At 38.1% G+C, this 16,749-nt stretch overlaps 1 protein-coding gene across 2 annotated transcripts in view; it reads left to right on the forward strand.

The window, feature by feature from the left end:
- Window positions 1-625: 625 nt before the first annotated feature.
- Window positions 626-16,749, forward strand: part of DSE (dermatan sulfate epimerase) — a 38,890-nt gene continuing 22,766 nt past the window's right edge. The window contains exon 1 of one of the 2 annotated variants that reach the window (XM_031012235.3): window positions 626-1,094. In XM_031012235.3, coding sequence (XP_030868095.2) covers window positions 679-1,094 — 416 coding nt within the window. In that variant the 5' untranslated portion in view covers window positions 626-678. The remainder of the gene's footprint in view (window positions 1,095-16,749) is intronic. The other variant, XM_031012238.3, reaches the window with a different exon arrangement.

Raw genomic sequence — 16,749 nt, forward strand, 5'->3', positions numbered from 1 at the left:
TCAGCCCAGGAAATACACGGGCTTGGCAGATGTTTACATGGCCTTTGTCTTCTCTCTTTCCACCTTCTGCTCACATAAAGAGGATATTTAACCTTATTCATAATATTTTGTCTGCTTACAGATGTATTGATCCTAATCCCTGGTTCAGAAATGTTAGGAAAAGGAGATAAGTTACAGTGAAAGAGGCTGTAGTAAGAAATACAGGATTTTGTGGGTTTTTGTAACGTCTACTCAGATTCCCAGATGATCGTTCATTACCAGCTTTTGGTTATTGTGGTTTATGTATTAATGTCTAAAAAAATATACCATGTGATGTTTTTTGCATGATACTATGTGAGAAGAATACCAAGAATAATTTTTTCCTTACTTGAACAAATATTATACATTTTCCCTAAGTCCAGAATTCTGTTTTCCATAATGAATACAATTCTGATGTAGTATGTTTAACTCTATAAAATCAGAACTTTAGTAATTTTCTTCCTAATTAAATTTTTTTGTTGTATTTTTAAAAATCTAAATTCATAAGCTTTATTTTCACATATGGTTTCTACCTCTCATACGTTTCCACACCTGTGCCATGTTCTCTTGGCTGACAGACGCTTTTTTTCCTTTTTATCTCACGTAGGATCTTTCGAAGATGGTTTGGCTGCCTTGGAGATTTAGAGATCTGATGCCACGATGAGGACTCACACACGGGGGGCTCCCAGTGTGTTTTTCATATATTTGCTTTGCTTTGTGTCAGCCTACATCACCGACGAGAACCCAGAAGTCATGATTCCCTTCACCAATGCCAACTACGACAGCCATCCCATGCTGTACTTCTCCAGGGCAGAAGTGGCGGAGCTGCAGCGCAGGGCTGCCAGCTCGCACGAGCACATTGCAGCCCGCCTCACGGAGGCTGTGCACACGATGCTGTCCAGCCCCTTGGAATACCTCCCTCCCTGGGATCCCAAAGACTACAGTGCCCGCTGGAATGAAATTTTTGGAAACAACTTGGGTGCCTTGGCAATGTTCTGTGTGCTGTATCCTGAGAACATTGAAGCCCGAGACATGGCCAAAGACTACATGGAGAGGATGGCAGCGCAGCCTAGTTGGTAGATTTTTGTCTTGTTCTTCTTACTATAGTAACTCTGCATTAGAAAGAAACAAATCCATATGACATCTCAGTGGCCAGATCTTCATATACCTCTTTGTGTATGTGTTGGGGGGGGAGGTGTTATTTGTTATTTGTGTTGCCAGTCTTATGAATGGCGCTTAGTTTCAAAAGATGTAGTAACTTCCATGTTTAAAGTTAGAAGGAAAATATTTAGATGCAGCCTAATCTAAAGAAAAAATAATTTGCTGAATTGAGTAAAGAGTATCATCGTGATTGCTGAGAATTCTTTCTTCCATATTCAACATGCATATATTACTATCATCTGGTGTTAAGTTTGATTGACCCCAAGTGGTTAAAACATTTTGCAGCAAGACATTTCAAGTAATTAAGACTTACTTGCCTTTTATGATCGTAAGGAACTAAATGTGAATGGGATGGGACTGACTGGCAATTTATAAACACATCCCCTCCAATAACCAGCAGATTTCTGAGACCTGTAGGAAAACCAACATTATTGTGTAATTGTGTGAGGAATTCTAATTACATAATAATTTAGTTTCGAAGTTTAAGATTTGAGAACAAATTCCTGTCTTTTTGATTAGCTTAAATTTATTTGATTAATTTATAATTAATGCTTCATATGCTTCCAAACAGATATGGGATGAGTTGATTAAACAAGGGATTCTACAGATGTTTTTACTCATGCAATTTTTAAATACACATTTATGGTTCAATTGCAATAAAAGAATTTACAGATTGATGAATTTTTTTTAAAAATTACATAAGCTGCCTCTTGTCATAGGGCTAGAGAGAGCTCCTTTTAAATGCTTAGAAAAAAATCAGTGAATGCACCTAATGCTATGATGAATTACATCTTAACATATCACAGGGGTGAAGGATGGTGGTTTGCAAGCTTTCTGATAAATTTCTGGAATTTTGTAATGAAAAGTATTATGCAAGAGTTGGCATTAAATCCATATCAGAGCTGATATTTTAGGCCTGTTGCTAAGTACATGTAGTCATTTTGAAGTTTATAATACTGTAGGTGGAAAAGAATTTTTTATTTGATTTATTTCAAAGCTTAGCCATGTATGTAGTTGTTTCTGACTTTGACTGACATTAACTGATCTTATTCTATTCTTGACACCAAGAAAGAAAAGATGTATGAAAACTTATCTGATATTTGAAATACCAGATTACATTATCAAATGCTACAGTAACTCGCTGATTGATTTGTTCAATTAGTTAGTTTAAAATGGCAACCATATTTACATTATTTAGAAAGAAACCTTTGTCATCTAGAAGGGTACTTTAAAGTCCTTTTTGTTTTAGATAAGTGGATTTTGGCAAATTAAGAAATTGATGTAAATGTTCCAGAGATAGTGCCTGTAGAGAACCGTGTATTTAATCTCACAAGAAAGTAATGGACTGTGAAATACCATTTTTGATGGAGATTGTTTAGCACAATACAGTAACATGAGAATTGTACAAGACTAGTACTGTTTTCTCATTATAATGTAAAATATTTGGGTATATAAATACCAATGAATGAATGCTGCCATTAGGATGAGACTCCTTCTATGAAAAGAGAAATAAATAACTTGAAAGAAATATTATAATTTTACATAGTTTCCACAAGTCCAGATTTATTGATCACTGGAGGTGTATAGAAACTTACTAGGGGTCTAGTACTTTATTCATGTCAATATTGATAGAAATAGGTATAACTCTAGGCCATTATCTAGTAAACTAAAAGCCAATTTTTGACTTAATAGAGCTGAACAGTTGACTTCTTTCTCTTGACCTTCAAGGTAAAATCTTGAGAATTTACCTTTACATCTGGTTTCTAGTTGCAAAAGTGAACTTGGCTTAGAAAGTTGAGCTACTTGAACATTTTGTTTTGGCAGGTACTATTATTAAGTTGTGCTGTTTAATAACTTCACAGAAATTTTAACTTCTTAAAAACTACCACACCCAACCCTTAGACTTTTAAACTTTCATTTAGATTTGTGGTTGAACACAATTACAACACAATTATGTGCTGTAATCATTTAAAACAATGTTCAGTGATTTTACAGTTCAACTACCTCTGTTTCAATTGCTCCATTAAATCATGTTCTCACTGTGTACCAAGAAGTATACAATGAGTGTTGTCATTGACTTAGGATATAATTCACCTATATTTGATTTCAGAAAAAACAAAAACAAAAAACTAGCTGTTACTTACAAAAGAGATCAATAATTGATATTATGAAAGTAAAAAAAAAACTTTCTACAATAGCTTCATCAGGCTGAATGCATTTGCCATTTTCTTTGAAGAGCATTTCTACTCTTTGAAAGCCAGTTACTAAGTTATGTTCTTTCACTGATTCATTTGATCAACAAACGTTTATTGAGCGTCTACTGTGTATCATGCACTGTGCTAGGGTGCTGGGGATTCAAAGATGAAGAAATAGCCCAGTAATTTTATAATTTTTACCTATGGCAAAGGGTGCAAACATTGGGTTCTTAAAGCCTAAGCTAGGGATATTTTCTCTGCTCAGAATTGAGTGTGTGGATCATTTCATAAGGAGTTTCCTTAGTTTTCATTCATGACTTAAACATTTGTATCATGCTGCACCCTAGTGTGGTAGAAAAGCACCAACTCTGGAGTCACACTGCCTTTGAATCCCAGCTCCCTCACTCTTCAGCTGTGTTAATTTTCTTAATTAACTTTCCAGATTAATTTTCTTAATTTGCGTGAGCATTAGTGTCCTGATGTTACTGTGGCAGTAACAACCCTATCTACCTTATAGGGTTGCTAGGAAGATTAAGTGCAATAATCAATGTAAAGTACTTAGCACAGTTCTTGTCTCATAGTAAGCCCTCAGTAAATGAGAATAATGACAATAATGGTAATTACTGATGCTGTTCTTTTACCTACCTAGTAATTAGACCCTGTTTGGTTTATAATTTGGTATATGTAGGCTTCAAGGAAATAGTATCCATTTAGGATTTTACTAATCTTAATTGCTCTCAAAACTAGAACATCTGTTTAACTCATAAAATTTTCCCCTTGGCTTTTTCCATTAAAACGTTCATTGATGCTCTCCTGGGCCCTTTTTAAAATGTATACAAGAATCTAATGTTAACACCAATGAAGAAGGTTTAGTGGAAAGTAACAATGATGTATCATTTGTCTGGTATTAAAAAGAAGTGCCTATGAGATATATATGCATACAAATTTATTAATGGGGTTCATTTCATTTGAATAGTAAATAAAGAGGTTAAAGTTCACCTCTATAGATTCACTTAAGAATCCTGAAGCAGAAACGTTAAAGGGAAAATATTCAATTGTACTCTGTCCATCTGATAGCCTACAAAGTAGAACGGGAATCTTATAGATTTATAATGATAATGGTGATTGAAAAATAACAGCATGCATTTTTATTGTGTGTGTCTCTGAGTATCCAGACGATTGGGCACCGCAGAATGATGAGACTAATCTATGTGCTTTATCTACTTTTTCAGAGGTGCTCGCATCCTGTCTCAGAAGCTCTCCCCCGTTTCTCTCCCTTTTGCTAAGGAACACACATTCTTCATTACAGTAAAAGTAACAGAGTAATTTAAGCTTGTGCTGAACTTAGTTTTAAAAGTAAAATATAAAAAGATATTATTTTAATCCAATATATAATGGCAACATATTCTTTATTAAAAATTACAATGGCAAAGATATCAGCAATAATGTCTTTGTTTTTACCCTTTTAATTAAGTCTTTTTCCTTCTATAAATCTTGCCTTCCAAATGAAAGCTAGGATTCAAGTTGCAGTTGGCTCTGTGTTATATAAAAGCTTTATTAGAACTTAACATGCACTACTTTTAGAAAGCTTTAATGAACTAAGATCATAAATCTAGGGCTGGTAACAATGGAAATATTTTATCATACTTAAAGCGAGTTCACCTTTTTTGAAATAGTATCACCTAGGTATAAAACATACAAGTTCTGTATATGCCAACTGGCATAGGGGGCTATCCTCATTGTTAATGGTTGCTTTCTGCATTCAATCCTTATATAGTTAAAAAAAAAATAAAAAGAAAAGCAGAATTCTAAATAACTGAAAATCATCCATCAGTTTTTCTTTTCTCAAGAGCCTAAATGATAAGGTAGGAAAATAATAAAAACAGTGCTTAGTAGAGATTTAAAAGGAATTTTTAAAAAATCAGTTTTCAGGATTTTGGGGGGTCAGCACATATATTATTCTACTTTTCTAAAATTTTCATAACTTATTTCTACTGTAACTTTTCCCCTAGAAGATTAAGGAAGCATAAAATATTGTGCTTCAAATTAGAAGTAGCTGAGAAAGAAAAGAGGGGGGAAGACTGGAGACATTGACTGGACAGGGAATGTGACAGTTGCTAAAGGGCATCTAAAACGCACCATGAGTGGGCCACAGGTGGACACTGAGGGGTTTGGTTGGTTGGTTGGTTGGTTGGTTGGTTGGTTGGTTGGTTTTCGTAGCAAAGAAAGTAGGCTTAGTCAATTTTGAAGTTTACAGTGACTATGGGATCTGTTACTCTGTAGAACTGACTACTCTCTTGGCCCAAGGATCAGAAGGAAGTTTCCCATAGGGCTTTTATGAAGAACCCTCGCAGCCTTCTCATCCTTGCAGTGTACGTATGATGAATTGCACAGTGTTATTTCTTTACACCAGACTGACCTGAGAGCGGGACCATGCCTCTTTTGCTCATATGTGTATCCCTCGATGGAGGATCTCCAAAGCAAAGTTTACTAAAACCTTGATCAGGGAGGGAGTGGGGGTGGTGAAAAGGATGGATATATGGGGTAGCCCAGGCTACTTTTTTCCTAATCTAGCTTAATCCTTTGGTAGAATTTTGCATGTGTAGAAAAATGAAATTACTGCCTGTCCACCAGGCAGCCTCCCTGTACATTATGAATCTTAGCCAAGCTCTTGGTAGATGGGTTGCTATGAGCTTAACATTACACTCCTCAGCAAATTCTTAGTGATTTTCCGGAGCTAAAAACAAAACAAACAAAATGTACTCAAATAATTATTGGAAAACATTACAGATCCTGAATCACTTAAGAAAGGTGTAGTTAAGTTTACCATATTTCACTTAATAATATGGGAAGATGAATGCATTTAAAAGAGATTTAGGATAGGATTGTAACTGAGAGCACTTATTGTTCAAGCCCTGGTTGATAACATAGAATTATACAGCATCCATTTCCAAGCAGCAGGCTTTTCGTGGCTCCTTGTCTTAATTTGTAAACCCTGAGGAACAGGTCTGGCCCAGTGGTCTTTGGATCTGTCCTTGCATCTTGGCTCTGCCATTGTGTTAGCCACATGTCCTTTGACAGGTTCCTTACACTCTGTAAACCTGGTTCTTCATCTGTAAAATATGGATTATTCCTCCCACACAAGGTCATCCCAAGGATTGAATGGAGTAATGCATATAAAGCTCTTAGCATTATGTGCCTGGCACATAGTTTTACTAAAAAGTTTGTTATTATTACACAGAAATAGGTACGAATATATAACTTTATTCTCGCTAGGTTTCTTGGTACACAGTACTCCATTTTAGCTATGTTGTCACTCTGGAGTTGTGTTTTTGAAAAGTATTTGTTGTGACTCATTAGTTCTCTCTTTATAGTATTTTTCCTTACTTATCATCAGACAGAAAATAAATCACAGAGGAAAGAAATTACTTCACTCTTGCATTGGAGCCAGTTAGCTACAGGAAATCAGGAGAACTGGTGAGGGAAACAAAGAAAGTTGAACTTTTGGACAGAGAAGTAATTGTATTTTTTTTTTTTTCACAACAGACTGAGTATTAAATTCTTGCCTGTGATTGCAAACTTCTGGATGGTGTCATCCGAGGGTGTATTTGCAAAAATAAAATATAATTATAAAATATCAAGAGAGAAAAAAAGTCTCCAGCATATTGAAATGAACCAGTTTCATTGCTGTACGTATGAAAATGAGGAGTGTGCCTGCCTTGCTCAGCATTGCCTGCTGGGCTTCAAATGCAGTTCTCTGCAGCTGTTTCTCAGGTTTTTTACTTCTCAAAATTGCAAGTTAAGACTGAGAATCAAAAGCCGGGAGGATGTAGCTGGGCCTCAAACATGTGGAGCCACAGCCCTGTGAGTAAAAAGATCAGGTTTTCTTCTCATGACCTTACAGTGAGGAAGGCTGGGCGGCTTAGCCCAGAATGCACCTGGAATCCATTAAAGTGGACTCGTGGAGACAAATGCTGGGCTGTCAGAAAACCCAGCCCCTAATTCCCCTGGCTTTTTCTCATTCATGTTTTTTCCTTTCTCTTACCCTTCCCCCTCACTCTTTCTGCCTCTCTTTTTCTCTGTTCTTTTCATTCTGTGACCTAAGGGAAGCTATTCCCTTTTATGCTGCTGCAGAGACTTAAAAATATTATAGAAGGGTAAAATAACTTATGAGGCTTTTTACAACGATCAGATTCTTTAAAATTTACAGAAACACACAGCCATTGGGAATTCACTTCTTGAATGCTGTTTATTAAGCAGGTTGTTGCCATCAGTGTTACAAATGGATTCTTGGGCAGGAATCAAGGTCAGGTGCCCTGTGGTGGGAGGAAGCAGATGAAGAGGACCCGAGGGAGAGGCATAGGCAGGTGTACAGATTAGTTGAGCAGCCCAGTTACAGTGCCATTGGACAGTTGTGTGGTGCACAGTCACACCCTAAATAGGATGTTCTGCTCACCTAAATTGTTAGGACTCAACTAATTTAAACTCTTCCCCATCTATTTCAAATGCAGGTGAAGATAAAGTTATTCTAATAATGCTTCTTTCTAACAATAACTTTAAAAATGTTATGACAGTTATAAATCATACATGATTGAAAGGAAATCCGAAGTTAATTTTCTTTGTAAGATATGTTTATTGACTCTAAGATTCAGTATTGGTATGACCCTCAAGTCATCTCTGCGATGAGTGACTCACTTGCTCGCCTACCTCCCGCCCTTTCAGTGTCATTTGATACCTTTTTAAATGCGACATGGGCGGGCTTTCAGAGTTGTCAGAGGGAACTGTGCTCAAGGCCAGAGGAGTTCTCATCCCTCTTTAATTGGGGTATAAATCAGTGCCCCTCACCCCATATGAACAAAGGCAACATGAATATATTAAGTTTCATGTAGTCTTTACAATCTGGGTCTTAAATTTTTCTAACATAAAAATCTGGCAAGCATGATGTTTGAATTTTGTGGATGTCTTGCCTCATTATCATAAGGGAAAATGTTAGTTGGCAAGTGCCGCATGTATGTCTGTATTCTCTTTCATTGATACTTCATAATCACTTTTTAAAAGTTGGCTTTATTTTTTGAATAAAATATTCACGCCTAACACCACTTAAGATGTAGGGTCTTGCTGACATTAAGTTCATGCTACTGATAACTTGAGAGTAATAGTGACATGAGTATGCTCATGGAGTCCTTTATAAAGCTGGGTAGTTCCCTTTACCTTAGGTATCTTAAGAATGGCTTTTTTACTTCTTCATCTCCTTCTGCCATGTCCATTAAGGGAACACATTTCAGCCACGCTTACCACAGTCTCTCTCATCCATCTTTCCTTTTCCTTTCCAGTGTCAACATGTGAGTTCTGGACAGCACAAGAGGAGATACCATAGTCGGGGGCCAGATCATTGCTTATCCCACATAAGCCTGTGGTTTAGAAAGCTTTGTGTTTAGGATGGCTTGCAAGGGATGACTCAGGAAAAAAGAAACGGTTAGAAGCTTATAATATTAGTGTAGGAGGGAAATGAAGACCACAGTTAAAACAGTGAGGGTGGGGAGAAGAAAGTATAAATTTAAGAGACATGTAAGACTGAAAATCTACACAGAGATTGATCAGATATAGGACGCTCTTTCTTAAAGTGTGAGTCTTTCAGCATATTGGATATCCTTAAAAAGACAGATTCCTGGGTTTCGCCCAAACTCACTGAATCATATCTTCTTGGAGTAGGTCACAGAACCTGCATTTTTGACAAGTCCTCTATATGATTCTTAGATGTACTAAAACTTAAATTGTAAGGGAGAGGGAGGCATAAATGATGGCCCTGGGTGACTGGTTGCATATTGATCCTCAAATGAGATGGAGAATATGGGGAGGAGAGAGTGGTTTGTGGGAGAGAAAAAATGGTTCACTTTTTTACGTGTCTTTTTGTGTCACTCTATTTCTTCTATCTACTTTATTTGTCTCACTTTGTTGATATTGCCAACTGTATGGACAGATGACTTTCAAAGTTCTCTGTCCCTATTACATTGCAAGGGCTCATAGATACCCTTAGCAGGTATCTTGGTGTATAGTTATTACTGTAACTTTTAGGACCTCTTGGCCATATCTGCTCATTCTTACAAATTCACTGTCTTCCACTTCTACCTGGTCTGTGGCTTCACTGCTGCTACTATGCTCGTTATTTACCCATAGTCATTTTTCTCTTCCCTCCCCTTGCTCTGTTCTTCACTCTTGCCACTCTATGAATGCATTTTGCTATTGGTGATTCTGTCATTTTTGAATGTAAGTGAGCTCTTCAGGAAAAAGTACCTCTGATAAATAAAAAAGATCAGTCTATTTTCACCCATCCAGAGCTTAGAGATTTTTTACATTTTTTTCTAGAATTTTGTGATTTTTATTGTTTTAAAGCTTTTCACTGATAGGTATTTATGTGTGGTCTTCCCAGTGGTCCAGTTGGACCTGTGGCACTGGTATTTTCAACTCTGCCTTCAGTTTGGGCAGTAATGAGTTTGCAGATCAGCCCTGAGCTGGCCTTTCCGCCTACAGACTCATTTATACCTTGTCTTCCACCTTTCTCTCCAACCCTATCCAGACTGTATGATCCACCTTAACTTCTTCCACCATTACATGTTCTCTAGCCCCTCATCCAACCCAAATCCTATAGTTACTTTTTATTTAATTCATTGGTTTGCAGTCATAACTGGGTTGCCTGGTTTTCTGACCAGGAGTGTACATCTTCTAGATTCGGCTCCAAAGAAACTTCTTTCTAGAAAACTTCCAGATTCCATCTTCTATACCCACCCTCCAGTGTGATTCATATGTTCCAAGGAACCCATGCAAAACTGTTATAGGTTGTTTTGCCTGCACTGCAATTCTTGGTTTATTTGTCTCCTCCTCTACTGGCACATAAGCTTATTGAGGGTAGCCCCAGCATTTTTCGGGGTTCTAAGAGCCACATATGGTATACCTACCACAAAGACACTAATTAATTATATTGAATGAATGGATGGTTGAATGAATGAATAATCTGTCTTATTTTTATTGAGAGTCTAAGCTTACTGAGAGCAGAAGTCCTGGATCTGTATACACCTTTGAAACTGATTTGGTGCCCTGCGTACTGTGGCTGCTCATACTTATCTGGTCTCACTTTCACTCTGAAGACGTGCCTGTCATCAGCCGTTTGTCTGTCAGCCTATAATCACAGAGACACTGTACCTTTGACCTACTTGGAGGCCAGTAGGAAGGATGTCAGGATTTGACATCTTGACGCATAGCTCAGCAGAGAATCTCAGATTACCTGGTCTTTGAAGTATTCCTCCTGCACCTGGCCTTCTCTCTTCCCTGATCCCTTGAATTTTGGTGTTCATCTTCTTACACGCATGTAATGTCCATGTGTGCTCCTTATCAGGTAACTACAACAGAGTTTTGTTTTTATTCACTTTAAAGCCACCTGCTTCAGTCTTTGAAATGAATGGCAGTGCTGTTAAGCAAGGGGAGGCGATAGTTTGTTGGAATTAAGAGCAAGGACTGTGGAGCCAGTCTGCCAGTGTTCCAATTACATTTATGAGCTGTGTGACCTTGAGAATGTTACTTGACTTCTCTGTGGCTCTGTTTCCTCATTTGTAATTTGGGGATATATATGATATATACTTCATATTATGGAGGATTAGTTAATGAAACAGTACATAGCATAATGTGTTAACTATTATTGTTATCTTTATTACTTCGCTTATATTTTGTGTTCTTATAAATTGATGCCAAAGGCAATTTTCATTCATCGATAAATGTATGTACATATTCACTTTATATAAGTTTATTGTATTTGTTTTTTTGTTTTTTGGAGACAGAGTCTTGCTCTGTCGCCCAGGCTGGAGTGCAGTGGTGCGATCTCGGCTCACTGCAAGCTCCGCCTCCCGGGTTCATGCCATTCTCCTGCCTCAGCGTCCCAAGTAGGCTAGGACTACAGGCGCCCACCACCACGCCTGGCTAATTTTTTGTATTTTTTTAGTAGAGACAGGCTTTCACCATGTTAGCCAGGATGGTCTCGATCTCCTGACCTCATGATTCACCCACCTTGGCCTCCCAAAGTGCTGGGATTACAGGCGTGAGCCACCACGCCCGGCCAATATGAGTTTATTGTATACTTGCTCTGTTCTAGGTATTTTATTAGGCATTGGAGGTACAAAAATTTCAAGACGTGTTATGTATCTCTTTTGCCTGGAGTTGTTGGTCTATGGAAGATATAAATACTAATACTATTAGCATATTAATACTAGTAGTGGGATAAGTGCTGTGACTGGGAAACTACAGTGTGTAATGGGAAGATCTAGGAATACTTTGCCCAACATTGGAGCATCAGGGAAGTTTTCTTGCTGAGGCCTGAAGGACAGATAGGAACCAGCCACATGAAGGGGAAAAAGGAGCCGTGCTTGACTGTTCAAGCACAAGTAGCTGCTGTACAAAGGCCTGGAGATAAAAGAAAGCAGAGTGCTTTTGAGGAACTGAAAATTTAGTGTAGGGAGGAAACTAGCAAGTGTTGAGGCTTTGGGTAGAGAGCCAGATGCTGCCAGGCCTTGTCTACTATATAAAGGAGCTTGGACTTTTTTTTACAAGTACTGTGAAGCCACTGAAAGGTGTAACAGGGCAGTGATATGATCAGATTTATGTATGTATGTTAACCTTTTCATTGAAAAATAAAAGTAGAATATTATATGAATAAATGTGTAGCTGATAAAGTATTTTAACGCAAACACCCTGGTAAGTACAACACAGGTCAAGAAATAGAACTTTGCCAGTCGCTCCCTGAAGTCCCTTCATGGGCCGCATCCCAGTCCCAGTTCCCTCCCTTCCCACAAAGACTACCCTGATGCCCCAATGCCTACAGTCGTCATGTCCTTGTGTTCCCTTATAGTTCATCCAAATGTGCATCTCTAGGCATTATCATTTAATCTTGCTCATTTTTTAAATGTCTTTTAAGGCTTTAAAAAAAATCTACAGGCGGAGCGTGGTGGCTCACGCCTGTAATCTCAGCACTTTGGGAGGCAGAGGCAGGTGGATCACAAGGTCAGGAGATCGAGACCATCATGGCTAACACGGTGAAACCCCGTCTCTACTAAAAATACAAAAAAATTAGCTGGGTGTGGTGACACACGCCTGTAGTCCCAGCTACTGGGGAGGCTGAGGCAGGAGAATGGCGTGAACCCAGGAGGCAGAGCTTGCAGTGAGCCGAGATCGCTCCACTGCACTCCAGCCTGGGCGACAGAGCGAGACTCTGTCTCAAAAAAAAAAAAAAAAAAAAAAGAAGAATCTCATTGTGGGAGTAGATTGCCGATGTCAAACCAGGAAGTCAAGTAGGCCTTTGGTGTTTATCTAAATGAAAACCTAGAATAGGAAATAATTGATAAGTTCCAGTAATAAATAATTAGCATTCATAAGACTTGACAATTGTATTTGAGGGCCAAAGGAGACAAAGAATTTTCTTTATGGGATGGTGGGATCTCTCAGTGGGCTTCTAACACTTGGAGCTATTGAGGAATGCTATAAATAATAAAGGTTTGGATTTGGATATACAGAATTGAAGTGCCTGTGGGCCCAAGAGGAGATATCCAATTTATATCTCTCAAGCTTTATTTTTAGCTGCTTCCCGTTTGCCAGTGGTACACTGTAACTTAAGAATGGGTGTGTGTATGTGTGTGTGTGTTGTGTGTGTGTGTGTCTCAGTCATAAAAAAATTATCCAATATGAAATATGCTTTCAGGTACAATATATATCCTTTCTGTTGATGATAGAAAAATGCAGAAAGTCCAAAGGAGATCGTATTTAGTTCGAATTATCCTGCTACAATAAATAAATGAAGAATAGCTAGAAGAATGAGAAGTCGAGGTGCTGATACAGCACTGCAGCCACGTGGGTGTCCTCAAATCACTTTCTGGAGCTGAAGCCAAAGAAACATTGTGCAGGCTGCACTCTGGGAGGAGGGCATCAGCTTGAGTGAGTCGTGCTGCTGCTTCTCAAGTTGAAAAAGAAAAAAGGTTCCTGATGAAGTGTAGATAGCTATTAGGGCTTGTAACAACTTAGTGAGCAATTTTTAGTTCATATCTGTGATTCATTTACAGTGAGTTCACTATTACAAGAAAAAAATTGGGAAATGAAGAGATAAGAATAAATAAAATCTGTATGTATTGCTAATATTTTATATTAACTTCAGCATCTTCCCATTCTAAATCATAATTTCTAGAAACCACATGAAGTTTACTATTTTACCTTCTTCCAAGAGCCTGTTGACATGAGAAATATTTTAAAGTATTACTGAAACCAGTTTGAATCTTTTGCCTTCTGCTTTTCTACTATAACCTGTAACTTGGTCAGAGAAGTTGGGACAGTATGATTACATTCAGCATTTGGGGTCAACTTTTATTTTCAGTATAGCAGTAACTCTAGATCTAAAACTGGGGAATGTGTTTAATGCCTGGGGCGTATTGAAGTTAGCTCACAAGTTTGGCTCATAATTTTAATTTATTTATTCTGTTTTTTTGGCAACATAGGAGATAACTATACCCCACAACATTTTTTATGATTCACAAAGCAAAGTTCTAAATTAACTTTTATCCACTATACTGCCAAATTACTTTTTAAAGACATATTCTTTGAAACTGTATTCCCAGGACAAAAAATAAATATTATGGGTTCAGGGTGTTGTCACAGGCATTATTTCATTATTTCTCTTGAATGTAAGTGGCTTCAAAGCCAAACAAAATTGTTTTGGAGGTCAAGGGATGTTTTTCTTGTTTTTTTTTTCCACACCATGACAAATTATGCTTTCCTTCCTGAATTGACTGAGCCCATTTAGTGTCTTCATGCCTGCCCCCTTCATACAACACCATCTGCCCTCTACTTTGAACATTCTGAACTTCTCTGGTCTCCTGGGTTCCTCCTGATGATCTCACAGTGAGAATTTTGTCTTAGTCCTGGCTCCAGACCCTCTGCTGGGAAGTGCCTGGGCAGCCTGGATTTCAACACAGCTCCTCCCACTGAAGCAGCCCTCCATGCCAGCAGCATGCCTCTGATGGGTGGCTTATTTTGGATCACATTTACCCTCTAAGACAGTGGCTTTGAAACTTTTTCACTGTGACCTACAGTAACAAACAACCCAGTACAGACATAACTTTTTTTATTTGTTTCTAGTTTTTAATTTTATTTTTGTTTCTAATTTTATTACATTGTTTATTTTTATTTCAACTTTTAGATTTAGGGGGTACATGTGCAGTTTCATAGTATGTATATTGTGTGATGCTGCAATTTGGGATTCAATTTATCCTGACACCCAGGTAGTAAGCATAATACTCAATAGGAAGTTTCTCAACCCTTGTTTCCCTCCCTCCCTCCCCCATCTAGTAGTCCCCACTGTCTTTTGTTCCTGTATGTCCATGTGTACCCAATGTTTAGCTCCCACTTACTAGTGAGAACATGCGGTATTGTGGTATTTGGTTTTCTGTGTCTGCATTACTTTGCTTAGGATAATGGCCTCTAGCTCCATGTTGCTGTGACGGATGTGATTTCATTCTTTTCTATGCCTGCCTAGTATTCTATAATGTATATGTACCACATTTTCTTTATCCACCGTTGATGGGCACCTAGGTTGATTCTGTGTTTTTGCTGTTGTAAATAGTAGTGCAGTGGACGCACAAGCTGATGCACACATAACTTCAACTTTACATATATAAATATATAAATAAATGTTTCATGAAATAGCCCTTGCATTTAAATTATGCCTTGTCCTCATTTTCTATTTCATTCCGTTAAAAATATGCTGATTGCAACCCATTATATTCATTTCACAGTATATTTATAGTTTGAAAGCCCTGCCTAACATTCTGATAAATACAAAATTTTTTCCAGAGAATCCCTACCCAATATCCTTTCTTGGACATCTCCACTGTGGAGACCATTCCACTCTTTAAGATGCCCTGTTTATTCTATAATTCTAGTGTTTAGAATGCTTATTCTCGAAATGTATTGGGAAGCATCTTTATTTCATTAAGAAACAGTACAGGCCTGTGATTAATGATTATATGTCAGGTTTCCGGGGCTGAATGGAATAAACTGTGCAGAGCATTATTTCCTACTGCACCCAGAGTAAAATCAGCCACAGTTCATTCACTGTTTTAAAAAGGCCTCTGGATTTTATGAAGCTCTGCATAATTTCAGCAAAACCTTTAAAAAGCAAATTATCAAAGAAAATTATTCATAAAACATTAAAAGCAGAAATAGTGGGTAAATATATTAACCTTACTCTAAGAGACAGCAAAATATCATTTCACGTATGCTAGCTCCTCCAGGCCTACCTCACTTTGGATTTGACGTTTTCCCACCATGAGGGCAGCAAAAATTGGCGATTTGACTACGGTTTTTGCCATTGTGAAAAAGTGTCCCTCATTATTTTGAAACTTCATTCCTCAAGTAATTCTTTGCCCTTTTGCCTGCCATGTTCTCAGAATATTAGGCAAGTGTTCTTTCAAGTAAATGGGAGTAACTGAGTGTTCAGGCAGCGACAGGAAGATGATGGGGAGTGTACGAGGTGGCAGCAATGGCCGATCAGGTTTTTTAGTGTCGGTGTACTTGTTGCTAGGGCTGCTGTAACAAAATACCATAGATTAGGTGGCTTAAACCAACAGAAATTTATTTTCTCTCGGTTCTGGAAGCTAGAAGTCTGAAATCAAGATATCAATAGGCTTCATTCCTTCTGGAGGCTCTCTGAAGGAGAGACCATCCTAAGCTGCTCTCCTAGCTTCTGGTGGTTGTAGGCAATCTTTGGTGTCCTTGGCTTGCAAATGCATCATCTCTCTCTCACTCTGACACAGATAAGTTATTTTCATTACAATATAGATCTGTTTTATTTTATAAATATGCCATAATTTTAATGAGAGGAATATCAAGTGTTTGCTCATTTTTTTTTTTAGGCGGAGTTTCGCTCTTGTTGCCCAGGATGGAGTGCAATGGCCCGATCTCGGCTCACCGCAACCTCCACCTCCTGGGTTCAAGCGATTCTCCTGCCTCAGCCTCCCTAGTAGCTGGGATTACAGGCATGTGCCACCACGCCCAGCTAATGTTGTATTTTTAGTAGAGATGGGGTTTCTGCATGTTGGTCAGGCTCGTCTCGAACTCCCGACCTCAGGTGATCCGCCCGCCTCGGCCTCCCAAAGTGCTGGGATTACAGGTGTGAGCCACCACGGCCAGCTTGTTTGCATATTTTAAAAAGGCAAAAGTTATTGACAACTGAACTATATTGTATACTGTAATGACCTTTCAATGTGTGTACAACTCTTTGTTTTCTCTTGGATTCATAATAGCTTTTTGTTTTATTTGGTAAGTTTTTTATATGGTTATCTCT

This window comes from Gorilla gorilla, chromosome 5, assembly GCF_029281585.2.
Source record: "Gorilla gorilla gorilla isolate KB3781 chromosome 5, NHGRI_mGorGor1-v2.1_pri, whole genome shotgun sequence".
In the NCBI taxonomy this organism is placed as follows: domain Eukaryota; kingdom Metazoa; phylum Chordata; class Mammalia; order Primates; family Hominidae; genus Gorilla; species Gorilla gorilla.